The following is a 27788-nucleotide window of genomic DNA, read 5'->3' as shown; positions in this document are numbered from 1 at the left end:
TTATCCTCTTAAATTCAGCCAAGGTAGGTGAAATTTCTGTTTGTCTAGGTGACAGAGAAGGGAACAGAAGAGTAATTACTGTCTGGTCTTAACTGTTTCTTCGTCCTTTTCTTTTCAAGGCCAAGAAAATAGGCACTACTGTTAAAAAGCAGTCTTTTGTATCTGCTTCGTTTTCTATTTTTTCTGCTTTTAAAGTGTGGCTGTTAGGACCCTAACAAATAGTTTTAGTCTTCATTCTAAAAACAGCAACAAAACTGACCCAAGAAGCTGGAGATGTTCATGTTTCCTATGGCCTAAAATCCCCAGTTTCAATCAGAGAAAAATCACAGGATGTCAAATTGAGCCTCTGGACCAGGCATTATGGGGTGTGAAATGTCCCATACTAACCCTCTGAATTTAGAAAAGGAGGGCTCCAGCTTCCTGCATGTTAGTTGCAACTCTAAGAATTCATTATTGCTTTGCATGTCTTTCCTCTGCAAGACCAGGGAAGAACAAGCAAAGAAGAAATAGAAGTGATCTTCTATTCATGATTTTAAAAGTACAGGAACAGAGCTCATAAGTACCACTCTACAGCGGGTGCTCTCAGCCACAGCACAGTGTTCATGACGTGCTCTTTGGATTTCCTATCACATGCTCTACAGACTTGTCTGTATACTATTTACCCATTTCTGTGAAAAAAACTATGGCAGCTTCATATTTCAATATCCATAAGCAAAGCAAAAAGTTGCACATTTTTTAGTTTTCACCCTTCCACACATGCAGCTTTGTAACAACTAGCTGCAATGAAAGGAAGGCTTGAAGTCAAATGAACGGCTTATTTGAGGCCACTCAAGAGTTTTCTACCACCTCCAAGTTTAGATACATTCTAGACACCTAAAAACCGAGAGGTTAGTTGTGGGTTCAACAGCAGGCCACTGACTGAACTCAGCGAGTACAGTAACTACGGGCAGTGCAGCATTCAACAGTTGCATACCAAGCAGAGGCGATTTTCTCCAGTAGCCATCCCTTACTTCAATATAGTCGTACCAACAGAGACTGCTCTTGTAAAGGTCCATGGTGGTGAAGTTTAAAACAATCTGCAGAGGAGAACACCTAATTAAATCACATGTGGTTAATACTAGAAAATTACTCCAACATTCTGCAGAACAGAACACAGTCTGGTCACCTGTAACAGGGTTCCAATTACTTAGACAATTAACTTCTCAATGATTTCTTCTAGTAAGTAAAAGTTATTTGGGAAAATTACAAGTTCTTTATTTACTCTTACATATTTGAGCAGATTCACAGACTACTCACATTTAATTGCCTACAGGGAGCTTTCACTGAAGAATAAAAATTTGAGAATGCTAATAAGGTAAAATAATGTGCTAATGTAATTTTAAATATGTTATTTGATAATTCTCCTGCCAATTGCTCTTCCATTCCATTCTGACTATAATCAGCACAGACAGCTGTAAAAAAAAAATTGCATTTTATTTTGGTTTGTGCTTCCTTCTACTACTGTTTTAACAAGATAATTTACTTTCAGACAAGTTAAATATTGACAATGGTGGACAGTAATGCTGAAAGCAGTATCACTAGAACAAATGATACACAGCCCCTTAATGACTCTTAATGATACTGTAATAAAGCTTTATATACAGAAATCTGAGTTCTGTGCATGTCTGGAACTTTTGAACTTGGACTCCCAATTCTACTGAGCAGATCTGTAAATAGGCATATTTTCAATACTTAATATCAGGACTAACCTAGACCATTACATTATCCCACTTTGGTTTAGAAATACTAATCCTAAACTGCCATAAACTTACACTTTTAACACAGGAATAGGATTCATGCTGGATCACAGGATGACACAATAGGTACAGTTTGGACCCTGGCTGACCGGGATAGTCTTAGCATCATGTCCTGCAATTTCAGGGGTAAGTCCAAACAAGATCAAAAATCACTTATATTTTGTATTGTAAAATCATTGCCAATTCATACCTTTCCACTGGATTTAGGTGTATTTGGAAAAAGAATTATTCTTCTTCCAAAAGAGTTCCTCAGTGTAGATTAATAAATATTTCAACCTAACTAAAAATCTTTATTCACAGATGAGCATAGAAGTGGTTTTATTTTTAGCTTTGATCCTAGAAACTCACAAGCAAAACCTGCTATTATAAAGCGAACATGAATCGCTGCACAGTAGCAAACACCTCACAGTGCAAAAACACATCTGCACGGCAGCCGAGGGAGCGGTGACTGCCGGCTGGGGGACAGGGGTTACCCCAGTGGGGTGGGGGGGGTGGGCTGCCTCCAGCTCCTCTGCAGGCACCTGTGTCTCTTCAACCACAACATAGTACAGTATTAAACCTGAAAGGCAGAACTTTTTCAGACTGTAACTTTAAGAACATTAAAACTATTAGCTATTGGAGTAAGCTAAATTTAAGATAACATACAGCTCCATGGTTTGGGTGTGTAGATGATGAAGACCATCTTTCATAGCAAGACACTGTATGTCTTAACATTAGGCTAGCAAGGCGTTGGCCTTCACTTACTTTCCACAGCATATAACTAAGTACGTCCATATGAGCAATTACATTCTCTCAAACATCTCATTTTCAATGGAGAATGGGAAACTTTTTGACTTAACCTTAAAAGCTGTATATTCCCCCATCCCGTAGCGCTGACACTACTGACTGGATGGAAGACCAGCTTGCAAGTGATTCTATTCAGCTTTCACCTTTACTGCCACGATGCCATGGGAAACAGAAAACTTCTACAAGACAACACACAAAATCCAACAGCCAGAAGTCCTGTACAATGAAGCACATTATGCTGGCAGCCACAGCCTATTGGGATGAAGGTATGGGACACGAAGTATGCCAAGGAGCATCAGGACAGCACTGAATAAACGAATACCTGTTCTGATGGTTCGGTATGGCCCAACAGTTCTATCCAGAAGCTGCTACCACAACCACAAAACTTGCAAAAGCATTGCTTAAACAGCAGTCTGCCTCTAGCACCGTGTTCTCCATGGGAACATCCCACAAACAGCTCTGGTACATTTTTAGGGTAGCAGATGCAACAAATATAGCCTGTCCTCTCTCTTCTGGCCCCTTCCTTCTGTCATTTTAGGGCCACAAAGGGAGGCAATAATATAATCTCAGATCTACATGCAAAGAATGTCTGCTTCAATGTTAGTTTGATACTTTGGAAATATATTTAGATAATATTAACTCATATCCAGGATGCCATTGGCACTCTGAATCACAAAGACCTATAACAATGAACAGTTATGAAATTGTGTGGTAGAGTTCATTCCTGAGCTCAGAGATTAAAATGGACTAATCTGAAATCAGATGCAACTGCTGTGCAATCCTTCCACTCTGTTGCAAAAGAAATTACAGTAGAAACGAATGTATGTAAGGAAGACATGTTTCTTACACTGAAAGGTTTGAAGTAATAGATATTCTAGTATCCTCAACTATTTTTCAATATAGGCTCCATCTCCCGGAACTTTAAAAAACAAACCAAGCTACATCCTAATGAAAACGTTTCAATTAATATCTTGCATTATGTAGATAGGGGGTGTCTTCATAAGCATGGAGTTTAAAAAGATGAAAAAATTAAATGCTCACACATTTAATCACTCAGTGAATTAGAAAAATAAAGAATTTTTATATAGAAAATGCATCAAATCACTGCTTTCAAAGCCAGGGAAGGTAGGGAATTGAACAGGGAGAAAGAAGGGAGTGCTGCTTATGTCTTTTGGGAGAGTGTATTTTTGGTGAAAGCCAGTAAGCAAACCATCCAGACAGTCCACTGTTGAACTCCAAGGATTTGAACTTCCAACTTTGAGACATCCAAGATTTGAATTCTAGATCTTCTATATATCTGCAGGTTCTCTGAGCTAGACTTTAAGACTCCTTTCCCACTCCAGATGCAGCTAGTCAGGTTAGGTAAAACAAATTTCAACAGCAGAGGGACAACTGGCATGATTCAGATAAGCACAGCACACACTCTGAATGTACTCAACAAAGCAAGCACTACAGTCTGGGTTTCTACCTAACAACCTCTATCTTCAATTCAATTATTGAGCTACATCTTTCTTCAGATGGCTCTCATTCTTCCCTTGCCAGTTTTTCACCAGGGCCTTGGTGGAGAATGATTATTTATTATTTATTTTTAGATTTTGCAAAATAGGAAGAATGTCTTTTTTCCAGTGTTACTGAGAAAATGACAAATCTTTCAACATCATACTACTCAGTTTCCATACTATTGCACTTTTTACCTAAAAATGGCATGCATCAAAGCACAAAGACTCTCAGCTGGCATTCACTAAGCTACTACAGTTGTGTCCATCCACATACTCTCATGCTTCTTTTAGTCTAACAGCAGCACCTCCCGCTTCGACTTCCCTGTCTTATTTCCCGGATGCAGACTTCCCACGCCATTCCTTTCCAGAAAGGGAACCTCACAACTCGCCTCTTTTCTTCTGCCTACTGCTACACCTCTCAAACTTCTTCTAGCTTATATGCATCCTTTCCCAGATGTCTAACCCACAGGGCATTTTGCCTTTAATACTCAGGCACACCTTCAGGGACATGTACTAAAGAAATAAATGCACAAATATTTTCAGAATTCCAAAACCACTTACCATGTTATTCTCCATGAGAAAAATGCAGATCTGGCTAAAAGCACAATTGTCCATACGCTTTCCTCTGCTTCGTTTTTTTTATTATGTTTCCAAGTGCTATTTGAATCTACCTCTGAGGGTGGCAAAAAGGTCCTGTATATTCTCTCATTCACACAGCAACTCTGTCTTCTGTCTGTCCTTTGCAGGCTGTTCCTTCTCCAGCTTGTCCTTCAAGTAAAGAGGCCTCACCAACTACAATTGTTTTGATCTTCTCCTCAGCTCATCCACTTTGCAGCTCAGATTCCGTCTAAACGCTTACCTTCTTTTTTTCCTGGGTTTCTCAGATCATAGGTAAGGCATCTCTGCATTTAGCCATACTACCTGAAAATCCTACTGCCCTCAGCAGTCTCCTTGTCCTTTTCTACTGCAGCTGTGCAGGCAGAGAGGTTTACAAGGGGAAGCCTTTTTCTCTGCCCAGATGAGATGTAGACAGCTGGGTCAAGGTCAGGCCACCTTCCACAGCTGCTTAAGCTAACCCAGCTGGCTCTGTTGGAAGCAAGTTATGGAAGCCACATCACATACCTCCTTCATTGGCTCAGTGGCGTAGAGCCTGGAGGTCTCTCACTAGTCTAGCCACAAGTTTTCCATTTCCCATGACACAGCTGAAACACCAGACTTCTCTCTTTTCCATTTGGAAATTTGCATTTTCTAAACATTAGTTGCCAGGATAGACTTGGGAAAAGGATGGTTTTATTTAAGTGTGATCGTGTCATTGTCTCAAAATGCGGCTACCTAAATGGAAACCATTAAAATTTAATAAGCCTCCTCAATGGGCCCCACCTTTGAAATTGTATGAAATAACCTTCACTGCCTCTTCTTACTCTGACCTGCCAAGGTATTTGATGATACAGCAATTCCTTAACACTGACCAGAATTCATTAGCTGTATATAGGCAGAACCCCCAGTCTGTCACAGCATGATTTCTGGTCGGGAACCAAACAAGTATAAATATATTTAAGATTCTGACTTGAAATTCTGCAAAGTATTAAATAAAGCTGCAGAGAAGGTAGAGTTTGTTCAAGGGACAGGATGGCTGAAAGTCTTCATAGGAAAAACGATCAATGGGTATTTGTCAGCACAGTTAAGGAATTATTGATTACACAGCAGATTCAATCGTGCTACTGCAGCTTTGGAGAGAATATATCCTATCTCCTACAGCCTGGGATAAGAAAGCACAAAATAAATAGCAAACACCAGATAGTACCAAGTTTTCTGCATATGGCATTTTTTCCCATACCAACCAAGGATTTATCTGTCTTATTTTAGCATTCGTGTAAAACATTAAAAAAAAAATTTAAAGTAGCGTAACCTGTTCAAAAAGGAGGATTAAAAAACCCCCCACAACACTGGCACAGTTGCAACTCCCTATGCCAACAAAATTTCCACACACCAGAAGGCAGGATTCACACTGGCAGAGGTCTTACAGTATTACTAACACCATCCTCCCCCAGAGATTTTTGTGTGTATAGATATACTGTGTACAGCCATTTACCATATAGACTTAAATCCTGACAGAAAGTAAAAGGTGAATGAACTGCCTGGTTTTAGCAATAGGTGCACATACATTTTAGGTTGGGCTGGCAATTTATGGTGCCTACCAATAAAAGGGACGCTGCAGCTAACGTGTACCACTGCAGTGCCATCCTTCACCGAATTTCCTGCCAAAGATTGGAAGTGCCTGTACCTGGAGAAAGCAGCATGGATAAACGTCCTTTAAACTATGCTCAAACAGCACAATGTTAAATGTCAATAAAAGAGAGGCAAGAACTAGACAATCTGGACTGATGTTTTTCCAGTTTATTTTTAGGTGACTAAAGTGCCCACTGACATTTCCGAGCATGATGTGATGTACTTATAATGCACTCCAACCTCCACACAACATTCCTGACATCCATCAGGGTCAAAGCAGGTAACAAAGGAACAAGAATTTAAATATATTATTTCCCTTTCATAATATGAATATGTTAGCGTCATTCACTGAGAAAATTTGGGGTGAAGCATAATGAGTGTCCAAGGTACAGCGATACATGCATTAGTTAAAATTTAGACCTCATTTCTGCTGTTGTTCACATCAAGTACTTGCTGCAAATAGGGTCCTTTATCTCAAGGCAGACAATATCCTATGGGAACAGCACTGGCAAAACAGACTTTGACATTAGCAGAAATACCATCTACTTCATTCTTGCTGAACTATATGGAGACTATGAGAGCTGGAGGTCAGAACACTGCCTTACAGATATGACTTGTCACGTCAAATTTCAATTAGAAAATTCTGTTTAGCCTTTTTCCCCATTTGGAGCAGGAGATATGATGGGAAGGGAGCCAGTCTTCTTACAGCGCTGACTTCAGGACAGCAGTTCTCCCCCATTAAGCTTTTGTACAGTATGACACAGCTCCAGCGGTGGTTACAATCTCAAGACATAATGGTATCACAGATGTATTACAATTACACTAATGTCCACCGAAAGGCTTACACAAAGTTGGAGTATGATATGAATACTTAAGCATGACCATTTTCTAGCTCATATATTAATATTGTTTTCAAAAGCCAGTAACAATTGTAGATGAACGCTGTATTTTTAAATTTTTTTAAACTGAGGAATAGAAAAGAAACCTAAGCCATTTTTGCCGTTATCGCAGCAGTGTCTAAGAAGCAACACAAATAGCAGGGACATAAAATTACCTGTCTAGATTAACTTGCATCTTTTGTGCAAAGCTTTTCTTATTCATCTGTTTTCATTTGTTTTTCCCTGCCAACCTGCAGAGCCGCCCCCACCCTCCCAGCACAGAGCATGTTTATTTTTCCTCCTGTTTCTGGCTCTTGCCCAGAGGAAGAAGAATGCTTTCCAAATGACTTTGCTTTCACCCCCCACAGCAGCAAATGCTCTTACAGCTCCTAAGGATCTATTAGCACATTAAGAACATATATTCTTGGTGTCTAACAGGACTCTGACCTGAAAGAAACACGGAATAAAGCAATCCAAACAGGAGAAAACTATGTCCAATAGCGAGTGCGAGACCACTGACAAAACTGACTGAAATATCTGGAGGTAAATGCTGGGTTTCCTCTTTGGACTCTCCAGGGGCTTATGTTACTTCTATATTTCACTCTTTCAGCTGTACTTGACCGATTAATATCAGCCACTGTTTCCCGCAAAGAAACTTACATCCTTTTTTCTCCCCCTGCATTTTTTGTCTCAGGTGAAACTTCCCATCACTCCTCTCTATCCTTACTTATTTAAGCCAGTAATTTAAAACAAGATTCAGCTAGCATATTTTGAAAGTATAGACAAGAGAAACAGGTTTTGCTTTCATTAAGATGGTGCACTTCTCTCCCCAAGCCAATTTTCCCACCACCACCACTTTTTCCTCTAAAACTGATGCCAGGAAAGTAGAACTACATGCACTAGAACCAACACCAGGGAAGACCTGCAATGACACTTTCTTTACCCCATGCTGTTACTGTTTCACTTTAAAAACATGTCACTCAGCATACCCAGACCTTCCTTAGGCAGAGCCCAGCTATCAGCCCCACACAGCTCAGTCAGCTTGCGCAGTCCCGTGCTGGAGAAGAGACCATTCAGGAGCCTGAACTACCTCTACCACCTTTACACCGAACCACCAACTGAATCGGAAGTCAGTTTTGAAGGGATTTCATGATGCAAACGTGTGGCAGATGGAAATCATGCCTTGATTTCACATGGGCAGCCACCAAATAGATCGTGTCGTTCTATATGTCACAGACCAAAGTCAAGTCAATATGACGTAGTACACGGTCCCATTTTTTATGGCATAACGTTGTTTTCAATTGTTATGTAAGCTTTAAACTTAAATGAAAAGCTAAAGAAATGCAACATTTTAGTTTGAAAATAGTATCTGTTTTTAGTAGAGGAATGTCAAAATACCTTCTCGCCCGGGGTCACAGAGATTCTCCATATGCAGTGTGTGTAGGAAGGATAACCATTTGGAAATCCTGGAGAAGAAAAGTTGCCTGTAGATTCCTGCAGTGTTTCTCCACAGGCTGAAAAAAAACCAGTAAAAATATAAAATTGAATGTGCCTAACAGGAAAATGCATCTTTCCAATATCTACTCAGAATACATTTAACTCACTGCAGATGCAGAACGGAAAACAGACTAGTTATTTTACAATTTATTCAAAACAATGATTTTAAGTCAGTCTGACATTCATTCTATTTACACAGAATGTTTTTATTCCATGAACTATTTCACTTGTGTGCTGTCTGCTGACATAACCAAAATTACAGCAGTCTTAAAAATGTCATTGCTGTCAATCAACTGTACAATTATACATATAACTTTACTTTGGTGGGAAAAAAGAATTAGCCATGCCCTTAAAGAGCTGAAACAAAAGTTTGTACAGCATGATTGGCACCACACTGGAATTTCATCAGTGGTTTCATTTAACTTAGTACTTTGCCCACATGAGAGACTGATCTGACCTAAACTCACTCATTTATATTGGTATAGAAAACCAAAGCGTATATTCAACAAAAATCTCTTGCAACAGTGATTTGTAGAGATATGAGTAATAAAGAAAAGCAAATGTGAAGTGCTAAAATACCAAAAGCTTTTATATTCGTTATTATTGAAGCTCTTAGCACCCATATCTCACTTGTCAATCATGCTACTAGCTGCTGGTGGACTGGTTAATAATTCCTCTTCACACTAAAAATACAACATTGGAAGCTCCTGCCATTCTCCACCACTATAACTGATTCTGGTAAGGGTGTCACACCTCAGTCAGTCATCTCTTTCAATCTCAGTCAAGTTGTTTCACCCACCAATTTTGCAGGTGTGATACGAGAGATGTGAATTTGAGAATATTATCCCATGACTGACAGTGTAATCAGATCTGCATTGCTTTCAAATTACAGCTACCACTGCCAGCAGGTGAACTACTGTATCATCAAAATCTCAATGAATTATAAATGATCTGGAAAATTTTTAAATAAAAGGGGACAAAGGAAGAGATTGTTTGTGACAGACAACACAGCTGTAAAGCCTGTCTGGTCAAAATGTGTCTAAAATGTAATCTGACAACTAGGCTGTAATATCAGGCATAAATTACATTCAAGGCATTAAATATGCTCTCTGACACTGAAATGGTTATTGTGAAGAGGTGAGAAAAGAAAGACTGGTGCAGCCTCCAAAAAAATTTAAAGGCTAAAGTCACAGTCACCACGTCCTTTTGGAATGAAGCAGAAAAAAAAATATTTTCCTCCCCTCATTTATGAAGTGTGGGTTTATCTTTAAAAAGTTGCAGGCAGCCACAGCAAATGACACATACAAAAAAAAGGTATTCAGTGCTAAATAATTATTTCTGTACAAAGCACAAAGCCTTTTCAGTGAAAAGGCTATATCCATAATTAACCACAATTTATTTTTAACATGGTGATGAATGCAAATTTAAATAAATTGCAGAAAACCATACTGGGTTCCCCCAGTGCTAGTAAACTGTATTGTAGCTTATAACAAATATGTAAAGTGCTTAAGTGAAGGACAACAGTGAAATAGTAGCCTTGTACAAAAGTAGAGAAAAAGAGAACGCAAAGAGATACCCTGCGCAGCAGCATGCATCGCGCCATCGAGGCCACACTGCATCAGCGTACTTTCACAAGGCACAGAAACATATTTCAAGCTTTAGTACATCTCCTGTTTGCACTAGCTACAACTATTTCACCAGCATCACAGGTACTAAGCAAGCCTTGAGCAGATGACATGATGAGAGATGAGGAATGCTGTTTGTCCAAACTTTTCTGCTCACATTGCATTATTTTCAATTAACTGTAACCTCGAGACAAATATTATGAAGTCACACAATGCACACACTCACATGTGAAGTATGTAAGCAAACAAAATGCTATCAAATATGTGGGACATATGAGCTATCAGTTCAAATGCAGGCCTGCAAATAGTAAGAGGAGAGGAGGAAGACCTTGGAATAACTACCCCTTACTCTATTAAAGCCCCTAAATTACCCTGTTACAAAAGTAAACGCATCAATGAATAAAGCACAATAGCTTTGTATTTTTGAGAACATTTCAGAATTTTTCTCTCTTATAGAATGCAGGAATTTTTTTCTCCAGACTATTAATAACACTCCGTGCTCCATATACAAAAGTTGTAAGGAGAGATAAATATAGATAGATATATAACTATATCTCCTTACAGCTGTGGATTTTAAGTTGCAAAGGGTGCTGTGGAACATTTTATTTTTTGAGGAATTATAGGTTAAAGCTAGCTAATACTACAATTTGACTTATATCCACATTAAAATGCCTGAGAGCTCTCTATCAAATCAAAGTTTTCATAAATATGTCTGAAATTAAGGGAAGTGTAAGAAAAATTGTAATTAGATAACTTCTACTAAGAATTAACACAATCAGAATTTATGAAATATGTATGGGATTTATTTTTTTCACAGTCTTTACCATTTAATTTAAAATTCCTCATTACTCAAGGGATCTATAACAAGAAGCTTATACCAATCAATAGTTGAATTAATTATCTATGAGATATCTGAGTTCCAGGCTGGTTTCCAGAGCCACTATAGCCGGGGTCACATTTAGGTATTTCTTGTTTAAAAGCATATTCATCTTCAATGGGTCAGTGGTAATTGAAACAGTTAAAATTCTATCCCTAGAGAACATAAAGGTTTCCCTGTAATTGGACTGTGGCAACTACAGTATTTGTGATTAGGCTTATAAAATAGTATATTATAAACATTTTACCGTGTGACAGTCCATTAGTAACGAGTCCACTTTGGGAAGAAATGTAGAAAGAAAATGAGCAGTAAGGGCCATAAGAACTAATCTTAGTAGAAATGTACGATGAAGAAGAAATTAATGAGAACTTTAATCTTATACACCTCTGCTTTAAAAAGCATTTGTACATATTTATTCCATTGTTAATCATTAACACTGCCAATGTTTTCTCTGACGCTTTTTTCCCCCCTCCCAAATGTCATGCCTTACCATGGCATCAATTTTATTAGGCTAGCCCACTTGCAGAAATGCCACTTTAGCTCTCCCCAGACAGACACCCCGACCAAAAAAAACAATCTCCCATCTGTTATACAGCTTGAGAAGGTTAGAATCCTGAGAAGCCTTTCTGTGTTAAGGAAAGGGAAACTATTTTTTCCTTCTCATTGTAAAGATGGCACAGGCTGCAGGTAGATTATATGCTTATACAAAGCAATTTTTACCAGCGAACTCTGCAGCAGTGTTTAATTACACAGCCTGTGTATAACACCTCTCTGGGCTGGTCTACGCACATGGTCAACTTCCATTAAGTCTTACAGTGAAATCTGAAAATTACAAAGCCCAGATCCTCCGAGACACTCAGGGAACCAACTCTTATTCCTTTGTGTATAGCACTAGCAAATACATACTGTCATATACAGCTAATTTAAGTCTACCCTCTTCCAAAGAGAATTAAGATCTTTTACTTAGACCCAAGTCTGTACAACTATACATATGTAGCACATAAAGCTGCCACAGAGCCCTAAAAGTATCTGGTGCTGATAATGTACTTGTTAAACCAAAAACTTAAATCAGTTTACTACAACTCAGCGTCTTACTGTTGACTTGATTCCCCTTTATAGTTGTAGGAACATGGTCTTAATGTAAAAACTTTAAACTACCTTATGCAGTGAATAAAGGCAGACTTTTGAAGGTGAACACTCTTTTCTAATCTAACACAGATGGGAGCAAGTTAAGCTTGGGGAACAGTGACAACAGCCAGGCTAGGTGTCTTTCATCTGCTCTCTCCCATGCATACTGTCACAGACCCCGGCATTTTGTAAGTTTGTTGAAGCACTTCCATTCACCTTCTCTTCCTCTGCACAGCCTTCTCCTGCCCATCTGAGCCTCCTTTCCCACCCCTTACTCAGTCCCACTCTACCCGCTTATTTCTTGTCCTCTCTTTCTCCTACGAGTATCGTTCTCCTATAAAACTACATATGAATTTTAAATCAAGTACAATTTCTATATAAACTTATAAAGGTAGATCTGTGAGGAAACTTTAATAGCTACACCAGAAAACATATTCTATTACTCCATTAGACAGTCCAAAAATTGTCATACATCCAGCCTTGAAGTTCAAGATCTAGAGTTCTCAAATGCCAAGGCACTCAAAGTTCAAAATAAGCTTGGCAGAGCAAGGATTCTCAGCTTGGTTGCTTGCTTTCTCCTCATTATTCTGTCATGTAACAATATAACCCAGTATTAAAACGTAACAGATCCCTATCAGCAATTACATTTTCCTTTGACAGAAATCCTAAGAAAAAGTTAAAAACAAACCAAAATTGCTGTTGCTAGGTTGTTGAGCCCTGGCCCTAGCTCAGCTGATGAAAGCCAGGTTATCAAATCTCACGCCTTGGCTTCACCGAGCTCAGAGCAGTTCCTCAGGCACTGAGCCCTTCCCTGGGGGACAGCCCTGTGCACCCTGAGCAGCTGCAGCGGCGCAGGCTCGGTGGTCGCGCTGCTGCGGGATCGGCTGTGCTCTGCAGCAGCCCTGAGCTCAGCTTCACGCTCGTGGGCCCCAGAAAACCCAGCCAGCTTCTAGGGCCAGAAATGCTTGCCACAAACCCCTTTATCAAATTAGTGTGCATCTCTGGAAAATACTGGTTTGTTTAAGTTACTGTTTTTTATATTTTCATTGTATTACATTTCAGTCAACACAAATGAACAGATGAAACAATGGAGATGTTATTAATGTTTGAAATATTCACTGCTGTTTTATCATAAGCAGACATCACGATTAACATCTTTTGTCTGAAATACTAAGTACAGCACGCCACCAAAAAAAACAGTATCAGGGATTTTATTGCTATATACTGTGATGATCACATGATTCTTTTCATAAAACCAAAAGCTTAATGCTTGAATTTTCAGTCTCACTATTGGAGAACTGGAAACTTTATTAGATCACAAGTACCATGCAACTTTCAGAGCTGCTCTCTTTACTGGACATTTACAGTCGCGTTGTGTTATTCGGTTATGCAGTTCTATTAAAAATATTTATATGAAAAAACCCAGGATGTTAAATAGTATGTTATTTAAAATCTGTAGCAAAACCTCTTGTCTTTTTCTGCCTCTTAAAACTCACTTTCTTTTATGGACTGGCTAATCTAAGTAGGGCTAGAAAACCAGCATCTTTTATTCCAAAGTCTGCTGAAGCAAAGCACCAGAAAATGAGCATGATCCTGTAACTACCACCTATTTTTCCTATCCCTCTGACCCGTGTTCACCACTGCTGCAAAAAACAGCTTACTTTTAAAGTGCACACTACTCTCAACAGCCTTGGTTTTACAGTACTGTGAAACTAACTTTCAACAACTTTCAAGACGTTGAAAGAAAGGCTAACTCATCATTGCACATTTTCATTAATTATATGAAAAGTACATTTTCTCTGAAGAGCTATTTGAACATTTGCTCAAAAAGCACATCGCATCTTTTTCAGTTGACTGTAAGTATGTGCTAGACTATTATATACACACTAAACAGCGTAAGCTCTAATTTGTTAAAAAAATCTTCCTTAAGTCGATATGATCATAAGATACTAGCTGCTTTCACAGTGGTTTTAATTTCATAGACTATTTTTGTCTCCAAAATTTGCCTTTTATCAATACATAAATAGGTATATTCTGTGTTTATGAAATTGCTTCGCTCTGTATACTCTTTTTAGAAATAATGCTGCCAAGAAGAATGCCGTTATTTAAGCACTTTCTGCACCAAAAGGAAAGAGCAAAAACTATTCCAAAAGGAACAGTTGTTAAAGAAAATACGTTAAAGCGGTTTCTCCTCTGGTAGGCCCAGAAAGACTGTGCAAGCTCTCAGTATACAAAAGACTATGATTACTTACAGCACAAACGGAAGGCATATTTCAGCTGTACAGTATACAGCAAATGCACATCAGATGCCCCAGACCTTCCGCAGATCACGCTGCTGCAGACACAAATTTGAAGCAGCTCCGTTACTTCAGTCCTGATCCCTCTTTTTATTTCTCCTGCACTGATCAGGTGGTTGAAAGCAGTCACACACCTGACTTCAAACAGCTACTGAGACTGCATCAACTCCCACAAGGAGCAGGAGGGCTGTAAAACCTACGCGGCACAAAGCTGATAGGTCTGGCCTCGCACGGGGACCTTGCTGGCAAATTCTGGCTGAGAGATGGCACTTCTGAACCGCTTTGTTTGACGTCAAAGGTTAAAACTGGTACCAGCCACAACTACAGCAAGGAAAGTAAAACCTTTTGCTCTGAGGTTTCCACCACTGCACCAGCACTTAACAAAGAACCAGCACTAGAGAACGACGAGAACTGTGGGTTACTCCAGGCTAGCCACTGATGTCTCCGAGACAGAAAGAAACTCTACCCTAACACTATTTTGAGATACAACGCTAATATGCATGGAATTCATAGGATATAATTAAGCAGGAGATATCCAAATACTAAGTGTATGTCTTAAAATCATAGGATTTTGTAATAATATCTAACCAGTTCATCCATAAAAGAGTTTACAACTTAGTCGTCCTGGCTTGTTGTTTGTGAAATTTTCAAAAATTTTTGTGTTCAGACCTGATAGCAATAATTTAATTTGTTCCTTCTGCATCCTACTTGAATTCAAATCAAAAAGGACTCCAGCCAATATGCAAACTAGAATTGAGATTAAACTTTTTTTTCCCTAATCATTGAACAGCTAAGGAAAACAAAGATTGAAATGTCATGGAACTAAGTGTTGTTTCATACAGTTTACCTGTCCTTAAGTGCTTTGCACTCCAGAAACATCTATAAGATTATTCAACTCTTGAACTGCCTATGTCAGTTGCCAACATGAGGGCAGACTACTCAGCAGCTGACTCAAAAAAATTTTCATTCCTCTTGAACAACAAGTCAAACAGTTGCTAGTATGTGGGTTTTGTTTGTGATGCAATACCTGGACATCTATACAGCTTTCTTGCCTGTGCAATATCTCCTTTACTTAGACGAGTACGCTGGCCAATGGCAGGTCGTATACCATTATCATCACGGGAAGGGAGAATGGTATCCAGAAACATGCCCCTAAAAAAAATAAAAATAAAAATAGACCCCAAAACCCCCTATCAGGTTTCTGTCATAAAGCTGTCTGAGTTTTATGAATGTATAATGCTATTTTGTCAATCTAGAATTTACATTTGGCATAAATAAGAGGGTAAAATGCAGAACTTTAAATACAGAAAACATGTCTTAAAAATTCCTCAGTATTTTTATACTGTATACTAGTAAACTTTATGCAAAGTTATCAAAAAATGATCTTCTTTCAGCATATCAATTAACATATCAGCTTTTATATTTGTGTTAGACAACAGGAGGGAAATCTCTTACTACTATAAAGACTACACAGGAAAAAGGCACTACTGTTAAGCTCTTGCTGTATTTAAAAAAATAATTATAGAATTATATAAAATACATAAATTGGGCCCTATCACAAATTTCTTAATGACAAAGCTCCTATTTCTAACGAAGTTTTTAACAGAAGTGTTAAAGTCTTGACTTAAACATGTAAGAGCAGGTAAAGTCAAGCACACTTGCCAATCATTCTTCTGTCAGGTGTTATAACAGAACTTACTCTATCTGCTGCTTTTGAAACAGAAATGCTTACTTGCCAGCCTCTGCTTGTTTTACAATAAAATATATCAACTTACCGTATGTGATTTTAATAACATTTGCCCTAAATTACTAGACGTAATATAGGAGCATACTTGTTCCAAATGTGCAGTTTTGTTCAGTTTCCCAAATTTTAAATATGATTCAAAATATTTTGGTACTCTCAAATAAATTTTAAAAGAGTAAAGGTAAAAAACTAAGTTCTGTTCATGTTACAGAATTTGAAAATCCCCCAAATCCCATAAAATGAAAAGTTAATAGATGAACACATTTCTGTGTTCTCTTGTTCTTTAATTTCTTTCATTCTGTCTTGTACACCTGTAGGGCTTTTATTGAAAAGTCAAACAGATATTTTCAGCCATAATGTAGGTCCACAAATGAATGAACAATAAGGATCTTTGTAGTTAGCAATATTGTTTATAAATACAGATTGCTTTGTAAATTATAATAAATGAACCATTTTGAATATTGCAGGTACACACTGCTCTCCTTACCCAGTCAGATGTAGATTAGAAATCTTGCACCACTAGAAATGTTGTAAAAAAAGAATCGTGTCAAAATGTTATCCTAATCTAAACTGTGAAATAAACTACTTATGACATTATTCAGCTTCAAGAAATAAAGCACATTATTATTTTTAAAAAGTGTTTGTATCTATAAATTATAAAATTTATTTTCCAATTATGTTTAGTACAGCCTGAAACTGACATTATTCATATTTTGAAAAATGTGAAAACAGTGCTCTCTTAAATGCCTTAGCACTTTAGTAAGGGAACAACCTGTAACAGTTTTAATATAGCATGAACAACAGCATTGTGTGTGACTAGAACTTTATGATGTTTTGTGATTTCTGCTACTTATCTGGGTGAGTAAAGTCTAACAACAGCTGGCAATATACCACACTGAGCATGACTCATGCTTTCAAGATAAATCAGCACAAATCAATGACCTGAAGGGTTTGCTGGTTGTTTTTAAACAGTATGAAGTAACAACCTCTTTCACCTTGGGGCAGGGCATGCCTGCTCATGGCGCTATCAGCTTTTGCCAGCTTGGAAGGTAGTGAGATCAGGGCCCACAAATCAAGTTATCTTAATGCTGCCATTGCCCTAGGACTCAGCGGGGTGGGGGGAAGGGGGGGATCCAGATTGTTAAAATACTCTATTTCATACAGGTTCTTATAATCTCTTCCTTAAGGTAATAGTATCTGTAACTAGAGTAAGCAATTTGACTATTATCTACTTCAGGTGGCTCAATCTCATGCTCTTCCAGGGGTAAATTATGGGTATGCTAAATACATCCTTTGGTAGAATATATTTTTTTTTAATAATATCATTTATATTGAGGAGAGTAAGCTTAAGAAATTTGCAGAGGCTGGTGAGGTTTCTGGTGGTCTTCAGTTTACTTCAGAGTCTCAGATTGTCTAGGTTTTTTGCCTTTAAATGCATGAATTTGGGGGGAAAAAAAGCTAAGCACGTAAGTTTTTAAACTAGCATTTTTGTTGGGTTTTTTTGAAGTTTCTTTTAATTTACATTACTCTGGTGTTTTTAGAGAGTAAGCAGCTGAACTGTGACTTGGTGTGAAATATAGCAAGAGACTGGGTGAAAGACTCCTCCACTTACTCTCCAGGGCAGGGCTAGCTTATGGGAACAGCTCTTTGTACAGCTCCCAAAACCACGCAGAGTTTCAGAGCAAGCCCCACATGAGTTACCATGGAGTTGGGAAAGCATCAGCCTGCAACACGCCAGAGCAAAACCACCAGAACTGTGTTCTTTGATCACAGTAACAATCTGTACAAGCAATAGAGAAGAGGCTACAGGCTCTGTTATAAATGTCTGACTGCAGTCCTTAGTAAAGGCTGTGCCTTGCATCGTAGATGCCCTAATACCGTGACAAGTTCTACCTACATAATTCATAGTTAGTCAGACGTCATGCACCAAAGGAGATTTCTCTTTAAAGAGAACAGCTCATGTTACACATACAATTCCTAATCATTTCACTCATTTGGTTTTACTAAATTCAAATTTTTATGGAGACAAAAAGAGAGTATTATATGAAATGATGTTTCCAGATTATCTTGTCTTGAAATCCGAAGAACTGAAGCAAGATCAAAAGGCTGCTTTGAAACTGAACAGAAATGAAACATGTTAAAAAATATAATTAAATTATTCTGACTTAAAATAAACAAGCTGTGCTTTGATTGTTGCAAGAATAATATATCACAAGGGATATCTTCAGTGATTTCAGGATACTTAAAAAAGCATAGTTCTTCACATTCACAGACAGGAATATAATTAAAAGTCAAAAGGTATAACCTGAGACTCCAACCTTGAGAAGGTGTTCCTAGCATAGTGCATAATGCTGTCAAAGTCGTACGGTTCCCCAAGGGAGTTCACCTCTCCAGGCTCCATCTTCAAGAAGTTGTATTCCTGACCTACAAATGATTGAGAGTTTCTTCAATATCTTTTTTTGTGAAGATAAAAAACAACCCCGAAAAGGAAAACAACAAAGACCCTAACCTAATCACTCACTGACATTCATAAATCTTAGTCATTTGGCATTAACTGTGTGATTTTGTTAACCAAAAGGGCAGAAATGTCTTCTGAAACACACATCAAATTCCTACCTTTACATTTAGAAAGACTGTTCTCATTCACCTAACACACATAAAGGCCCCACACATTACGTTGTGCTTCATGTAGAATCTGCAAAATTTGCTGGCTTGGTTCTTAATTCGAGACAGAAATCATTTTGACAGCAGAGACCCCAGAAAAACCCTCCTTGTTATAGACTGGTCATACTGGATACTAAAAGGACTGCTCCCATGAAGGCTGCTCTTTGAGCCCCCAAGTAATACAAACACTACAAAGTCCCATTTTCAAGAGTCAGCTGTTGCAACTTAATGAAAAAAAGAATTATAGTTAGTTCATAATTCCAGACCAGAAGGTTTTTGTCCTGTCCTAATCAGTGTATTAAGAGATGCAAAGCACCCCTCACTCCAATTCATATTCCAACTGATGTCTGGCAAAAAAAACCTGCAATGGCATTAACATTATTAACCAACGTAACTTGCATAATACAACAAACCCCAAATGTCTTAGTGGTCATGACTTCCTGATTCCATTTAGCGCCCCTCAAGGCTCATGCCACACCACAAAGTGGCTTCAGCCGGAAACCAGAGAGACAACAGCAAGTAGACAGCAGGAGGCTGAGGACGGCACTCCAGCTAATTTTCCCCATCACAGAAAAAGCACAGGGGAAGAGCACTTATGGTATCTACACAAGTTAATGACATGGAAAGAACAGAAGGAAGGCTTTGATGCATATGTCCTTTCGGGACTTCAGAGACTTGTGGGAGTGTGTATCAGCTGCCAGTCATCTTCCAAGTCCTAGCTGAGGTGGAAAAGATCTATTGCATCTCAAATCTATTTTATTTTAAAACTCTTTATAGGAACAAATAAATACTCCAAAGTTATCATCAGACAAATTCTGATTTCACCATTTCTTGAGAAGAGAATTCTCGTAAGTCAAAATCAGTGTTTCACATTTATGACACTGCAAATGAAACACGCCTAGTTCCCTCCCATCTTGCCCACGCAGCACAAGTGTGGGCACAACAGCTGGACTGACAGATTTAATTTTAACAGCCAGCTTAAATTTCTCAGGTTCCTCAGATGTTTGTCGCAACAACATCAAGGCCGCTGGCTAAGCTACAGGCTCTGCAGGAAACAAGTAACATGGAAAGCCCGTCCTTGTCACAAAGTCCTCAGCTTACCTTCCAGGTCAAAACCTCTCGGGCAGTATAAAAAGCTATTAGCATGTTTTTATACTTATCATTCAGTAAAGACTATGAAAGAAAAGCCCTTTCTCAAGCACAGAAACATGACTTTTAAAGGGCTTTAAGAGCAATGGCTTCCTTCAGAGTTCTTGAGCACGATTACTATATTCTCTCCTTCTAGCCCATACTACTTAATGGCTTTCTACTTGGCCAGACCGTTAGAAAAAAATGAAGTTTCAGTTGCAGTATTTCATTTGTGAATCAGCTTGAGAACAGTCTAGCTAAAAAGGAATATCAGGCATAAATGACTACTTCTGATAGGCGATGGAAACACCAAAAATAAAGACTCCCCTCCCCTGCCCCACTCCCACCCCCCCCCAAAAAAAAACAAACCAACAACCCCAAACCCCAAAAAACAACTTATTAGAATATCTTACCAGGCTGGATGTTTTCTCTAATGATGGTGACATGGTCATCACGGTCTGGTCGTGTATGTTCGTGCCAGAAACCTATCACATGACCCAGCTCATGGACAACTATACCAAATTTATCACAGTTCTTGCCAATAGATATAGCCTGAGGACCATTTCCCCTTCGACCTACATAAGAACAGCACCTGTAATTAAAACACAAACACAGATAAAGCTTTCATGCATATCTCTACAAACCATATAGGAAATTCAGTTAAAACTTGATAAAATGTTATATAAGAAAAAAATCAACAGAGCAATGAATGCACTACACAATTTCTGCAGTCTCACAAACTCCAGATCTAGTGCAAGAACAACTTACTCAGAATACCTAATAAAGGACACTTTTTTTCTTTTTTTTCCCCCCCCGGGGTATTCTCAAAAGATGCTAGCTATGATCAACAGAATTGTCACTTGTGGCCTTGTATCTCAGAATGACACAGAAACTTCTTTTCACCAAAGAATCAATAAAAACGAAGTTTACTGGAAGCACCGTCTCACCCATGCATACCCCTGCTTTCTTGCTAAGTGAAGGCAAGGTTTCTTCTGTGCCATACTTCTGCTGTGTGTCTTGACAGCACTCAACAGACTCTTAGTTATTGGTTAGTCTAGTAAGTTTGCTTTATTTTGATCTGAAAAGTGACCCTTCTTAATTAGTTCCATCTATACAGGGTATAGAAATTATGCAAGTTAAATAATAGTCCTTTAAAAGATTCACTTAGCATGCAGTTCAACACAGAAGGAAGATACCCTGAATGAGATGCAGAACCCTATGACACCACGGTGCAATCCCTCCTCATAGTTAGTTTCTCTGGCTATGGGTAACATACAGTGCGACTTGCAACAACAGTATATTAGGAGGTTGAATGCACTGGATGCGCGTGAACCCTTTTCTTCTCCCACTCCTGTTTTCTTGCAGTAGAAACCTTAGTCCCAGAAAGTCATATTTTCACAAGAAAAGAAACCAACAACCAATCTCAAAAAAGCCCTACTTCACAACTGCTCTCATTTTTCATCCCTGTTCCACTTCTATGATTCCAACGTAAACTTAGGGAACAGAGATGCCCTTTTCAGCATTCATACTGTCAGCATTTATCTGAGATGTCTGCTTTTTGGTTAGAAAAAAAGTTGCTTGACTATGCTAGCAAAAGAAGAGAAAGAAGAGTAAAGCAAATCCTACCAAAATGAAAGACAATTTCACCTGTCACCGCTGAAGATCTTAAATTTTCAAGTTAGCATTGTATTTCCTAATAAAAGCCTGTTTTCCCATCTCTGATCTTTAAATTCTGCAGTCTGCCAGGTGGAATGGAATTCTACTGAGCAGATCACCTCCACCCTCTCCCTCCTCCTCTTTTTTTTTTAAAAAAAAAAAACATGTTTTCTGATGCAACATTTACATAGCAGAATATATTTGGTCCTTGAGACGGTCAATGCTAGTGTGTAGAATGATCCTATCCCTTCATATGCCTCTGCAGGCAATAGTGGAAGAGCAGCTATGGGAACAATACCAACAGCAGATTAACTTCTACGGACAACATTTGCTTGGTTTTCCTTTTCAGGTTTTGCAGTGACAAAGAAACTTTTAACTTTAGTTAGTTAGCTAGTCAGTCAGTCTTGGTTAGTCTTCCTCATTGGTTATTTTTAGCATCTAATACAACTAGAACTTTAAAACATGAATATTAGAGAAGTACAGCCACGTCATGTTAGCTCACTATACCTGTTCTTAGTAAGCATATACTGGTTTTGCACTGATGGTTAAAATCAAGGATAGATATATCAAAAAATGATAGTAACATTTTAAAATTATAAAGGCCACACAAGTTACGTTTATAGGAGAAAATATTACTACAACAGCGTAGGAGGGTTGTATCAAGAATTTTGAAACTATCTTGAAAATATTGTTAGGAAAAATTATTGTTCACATGACAATCGTTCCTTGCTATCTCAACTGCTTCTCCAGTATTCCTACCCTCGACAGAAGTTAACTCTTTCCTTCCTGCTTTAGGTAGTTCCAAGGATAGGTATGAATCACCTTTTTGGGTCAAAGCACTGAATTAGGCTCAGTGCTTCAGCTAGAGTTGTGCAATATCATGTTTAATTAATTTTTTAAGGTGCCTTCTCTTGATAGCTCTCTTCAAAGCAGGTAAATAAAACCAATGGCAACTCTCGTACAATTCCGTCACTGTCAATGGTGCAGGTTTACATGCTACTGTTTCACACCACAGTAACAGAAAATAAAGAACACCTGTGTATTTCTCTATTTCCTTCACTCCATATAAACTGTATAAACACAAATTACTATTTACAATACTTATAAAATAGAAATATTATTACAAACACTGATACAAATAATAGTAATAGAACATCTATCTTAAGACGTACCCTAAAAATGCAGCTCAGGTGATAAAAAGAAGCAACAAACAGCAGCAATAAGATTAAAATAAAAATTTAGAGCAATTACACCATTTTATCTCATGATTCCACAGTGGATTTCACCTTTGCATCTGACACGCTGACATGGTTTTGCTTGACATATTTTTCAGATTGCATGTTTGCAGAATAAATATCATGGCTACAGGTGAATATGTAAACATAATTAAAGCACTACAGGTATTTTTCAGCATCATTTTAACCTGGGTTTTTATCTTTCACTAGTCACTCAGCTATCTGAATACACTTCTGTTGTGCAATAAGGGAACTACCATAGTTCATATACTCTCTTACTCACACTCACCCTGAGGAAAAAAGTGTTTGGATCCTGAAGAAGGTTTTGTGGTTTTTATTGTTTTGTTGGGGGTTTTTAGGTCTCCTACACAGTGTTATTTACTGTCCCACCCAATTAGAAAGCAAATGCTAGAGTACAAACTTTGTACTCTGAGCCAAAGATAGTAGAATTTGCCATAACTCTTCATTCCAAGGAAAGTTCATTCATTTAAACACCCATTAAAGACCTTCTAACCTGAGTATAGAATTCCCAATTCACTGTCACAGGCAGTTGCATTACAGACATCAAATAAATTTGTCAAACTTAGTTACTACGTCCCAGACTTCAACATTGTTCCTTACAATCTGAAGTAAGGACTGAGATGTGGCATTTGCCTTGGCAATCTATGGGAAGCCATGGTAGAAAACACAAGAATCAATCAGATGGAGTAATCTGCATTCTGTGAAAACATGTCACCATTTCCATATCAGGTGAACTTAATGAGTCAGGGCTTCCTACCTATGTTAAGGTCATGTACATCATTATGGTAATTATGGTATACTGACCTCAACTTGGGCAAAGAGATAAAATGCACTGACAATGCCTGAAGGTTGTTTTAAAAATAGGAAAGCATAAAACGCATGCAACCTGTAAAACATTCACATTAGACTCCTAAATATGCATAAAATTCCAGTGATTCATGCACAATTTGGGCTGGAAAGGACCTCTGGAGGTCTCTAGTTCAACTTTCTGCTCCAAGCAGGGTCAGGGGTGAAGTCAGACCAGGGTTGCTTGGGTCTTTATCTAGTCGGGTCTTGGAAACCTCCAAAGATGGAGCCAGCACAGCCCTCTGAACAACTTGCTGCAATGCTTGGCTGTCTGCACAGTGATATAAGGAATAAGTTTATTCCTTATATCCAGCCTGATTCTCTCATTCTTCAGCTCATGCCTGTTGCCTTGCATCCTCCCACCAAGCACCATCATGCAAAGCTTGGCTCCCTCCCCTTGTTGCCTTCCCTGTAGGAACTGGGGGCCACTGCTGGGTCCCCCTGAAGCCATCTCTTCCACAACTGAGCAGACGCTGGACCCTCAACATCTCCTCATACAGCAAGTGCTCCAGGTACCGAGCATCCTGGCAGCCCTATGCTTAAGTCCTTCCACATTATTAATATGTTTCTTGTACTGGAGGCCCACAACTGGAAGTAGGTTCTATCTATATTCTAGCAAGTGGTGAGTAGAGAGGCATGACCCTTCCCTTGAGCCACCAGCTGTGTGTCTGCTCACACAGCCCCAGGGGCTGTTGGCTGCTTTTGCTGCCAGGGCCCATGGCCAGCTTCTGCCCAGCCCACTGCCCCGTGGCCTCCTCCACAGAGCTTCTCCTCAAGCCGGCACTGCCTGGCCTGTCTTTTGCCCTTGAATGTCACAGGGTTCCTGTTGGTCAGTTCCTCCAGCCTTCTTCAGTCCCTCTTGGTGCCAGCTCTACCACTGAGCTTATCATTTGGTCCCCTCTAACTTAGTGTCATCCGCAAACCTGATGAGACCACGCACCATCGTTTCTTTTGTGGGTCATTGATAAAGATGTTAAAAAGGACGGGGTTCCAGGATGGATCCCTGAGACACTGCACTTCCAGTCACAGTCTGAGTCCAAGCCATTAACCACAACCCTCCCAGACCAACGACACAACTGATTTTAACTTACCTAGTTTCCCACTCAACTATAATCCTGCAAAGTACACCCTGGAGACACAACACATTTAAATACCTTTGTTTATATCCTGGAATTTAATTTCCAATTCAAAACCTTTGTGATCTGAACACAACACATGACAGCAGTACAAGAGATTTGTGAGAATACCGTTAGGATAACCACGGATAATTACGAAAAGGCAGAACAAATCCTTTAGTATAAAACAGTTTAAACAGTTCTGCTGAGTCTTCACATTTACCACTGTGTGGAAAATCTATAGAGAAAAATTGCAATGCGGAACTAAAGAACACTAACAATTTATAGTTTAAAGCAAATCAATAGGTTATTAAGACTGTAGGTTGTAGAATATTTTATACAATTTTAATAGTTTCAACATGCTTATGTTATTGACTTCATGTACATTACATGCTTCAACTATCAAAGCCATATTTGGTGGCTTAAAAATTTCCACAGATTTTCAATATAATTTTTGCACAGTGATACTTTGGAGACAAATAGAGAAAAAGGAAAAAAGTGAAAAAATAATTATGGTATCTATGATGTCTCCAGCTCTGCTTTTACTGACGCTATTCACAACAAGGGCAAAAGTATAAAGCAAGAATTTAACTATGGTCTATCTCTTCCTGTCCTCTTTACTTCATTTGGCCCAAAAGACAGTTTAGGGCTTTTAAGGTTGTGCACTGTATCTTGGAAAAGGTCAAGCAATAGCTGTACAATAACAGAAAAACAAAATGACTAGTACAACACATTAAGTAATTAAGACAATTTGTTTTTGTAAGAAAATACGGTAAATAAATACCTAATTAACCAATTTACCCAATCCAATTAAGAATATCAAGAAGTTGACTGTTTCTCAAAATCAGAGGTGCTTCAGACTACCACTGAAAGCTTTTAGTGGTACTTCATAAATCAGAAATTACTTGTCGTGATTGCAAAAACAAATTGACATTTTACTATTATAGTCATAAAAAACAAGAGAAGTTGGGCATTATCAAATCTGTGTAGTGACTGGGTACCTCATCTGACATACCTGAAATATATTTTTTTTTCTTCTGAAAAGAAAACAGCACTATTCCTCTAGGTTGCCTAACACTGAACACCTAAAACCTAACACACTGGGAATTACGTATTTTTAATGTTGGCCTGGTCCTAAAAACAAGCTGCCAGATGAGTACGGCAATTCCCTTACACTGATTACTTAACAGATTTCAAGTACTTCCCAGAAATTATAAACACATTTATTGAGTATTTCTAATTTTCTTTGGCATGTAAAGCATCAACACCAAGTCTTAAAATAACAGCAGCACTGCACACTCATAGACGGTTAGTAGGATTTGCTAGGATGAGCGTCATGTCAAGCACACCAGATTCATCCAATTAAGCTACAAGATTCTGATCACTTCCACAATTGCACTGAATCAAAGGGTACGAAAAAACAAATTAAATAAATAAATACATCTATGAAATAAATTAATATGCAATATCACGGTTTGACGCCAGGTGTGTTTGGCAAAAGATCAAGACCTCTCTGTGCTGTATGAGCACTTGTCATGCCCCTTAAATTGAGTCAACTGGCAGCTTTTAAAGCTCCTCATCTCTCTAATCTTTATTGCACTAGACAGCAGCTGGAGACAGTAACTATTTATGAATCTCTAATTCTATTTAATCAGTCTAGCTGATCAATGACGGCGAGCAAAGAGAAACAAATGACAGAGAGAAAGTGAAGTGACTGGAACACCCCACTCATTCTTTTAAGCAACACTATTTCACAGCTACTGTCAAAAATGCTCTTAAATTCCTATGAAGGAAGAGAGTATCAGGTAGGGTCAATGCAGCACTTTTTTAGAAAGCTACACTCTTCAGAATGTGATGATATAAAAATCCTCACACATCACAACATCAGCTTGCTGTGGCACAGACTGTATGAAGTGGTGGATGAAAAAATACAGAACTTCTAAAGCGTGCTAGGACTGCATAACATTCCCTAAATGTTACACAAAGCAAGAGAAAGAGGTTCACAAAATTCATGAACAAATATCTCACTGAAGAAGCAGAGGTTTTTTCTTGGAGACAAAGCACCTCTATCACAAATATAACTCACTCTGTACAAAAGAGATATCGGCTATGACCTGACCTGATGAAATTGCTTATTGTCAGGGATCAATACAGCTGTGGTTCCTAAACGTTCTGATTCACTCCCCAAAGAGGACCTGTTGGGGTGGCAGAAGTGGCTACTGCTTCTTCACCTGCTCAATGGAGAAGACTACCCCAACAGTATAAAGTACAGCCAGCTGAGTCCATTCCTCGGTTAACAGCTACCTATCCCTGTGTATCAACATCAATCACCCCTCATTCAGTTTACGTTAATGCACTGTGGTTTAGACTATGGCAACAGGTCACCTGCACCCTGGTCACATCCATCCCGTGCCGTGCCGCCACCAGCAGAGCCCCGCTGGGACAGGCAGAGTGCCAGCTGCTGGAGCTAATTGCCACCTGAGAGCACGAGTCAGCCCTAATGCCACAGATTATTTAGCACAACTCTGAATGTCTTCTCATTCCATAAAAGTGATTCAGCACCTTTTATAACATGTAATTCTTCTTAAAGGATACATGCAAAAGCGTACCTCAGGCAATGAATTTACCTGTTTCGCCAGCTTTAAGAACTTGCCCATAATGTCTATTTAATGTACTAGCAAGTTCAAAAACTTTAAAACACTCAGAAGCTGTTCAGCTGACAATGCTGGGGGAAGGATTTGATTTTCCTGTATCTCAGACAGCTTTG

At 38.7% G+C, this 27788-nt stretch overlaps 1 protein-coding gene across 1 annotated transcript in view; it reads right to left on the bottom strand.

Annotated features, from left to right (window-relative positions):
- Nucleotides 1–27788, bottom strand: part of TLL1 (tolloid like 1) — a 139860-nt gene that overhangs the window by 37950 nt on the left and 74122 nt on the right. The window contains exons 6-10 of the mRNA XM_005230497.3: nucleotides 20562–20740; nucleotides 18675–18780; nucleotides 15640–15764; nucleotides 8587–8702; nucleotides 974–1076 (exon numbers count right to left, since the gene is read on the bottom strand). Of these exons, the coding sequence (XP_005230554.1) occupies nucleotides 974–1076; nucleotides 8587–8702; nucleotides 15640–15764; nucleotides 18675–18780; nucleotides 20562–20740 (629 nt within the window). The remainder of the gene's footprint in view (nucleotides 1–973; nucleotides 1077–8586; nucleotides 8703–15639; nucleotides 15765–18674; nucleotides 18781–20561; nucleotides 20741–27788) is intronic.

This window comes from Falco peregrinus, chromosome 2, assembly GCF_023634155.1.
Source record: "Falco peregrinus isolate bFalPer1 chromosome 2, bFalPer1.pri, whole genome shotgun sequence".
In the NCBI taxonomy this organism is placed as follows: Eukaryota; Metazoa; Chordata; class Aves; order Falconiformes; family Falconidae; genus Falco; species Falco peregrinus.
Note: the sequence above shows the minus strand (reverse complement) of the source record. Positions and strands in the feature narration are given on the sequence as shown.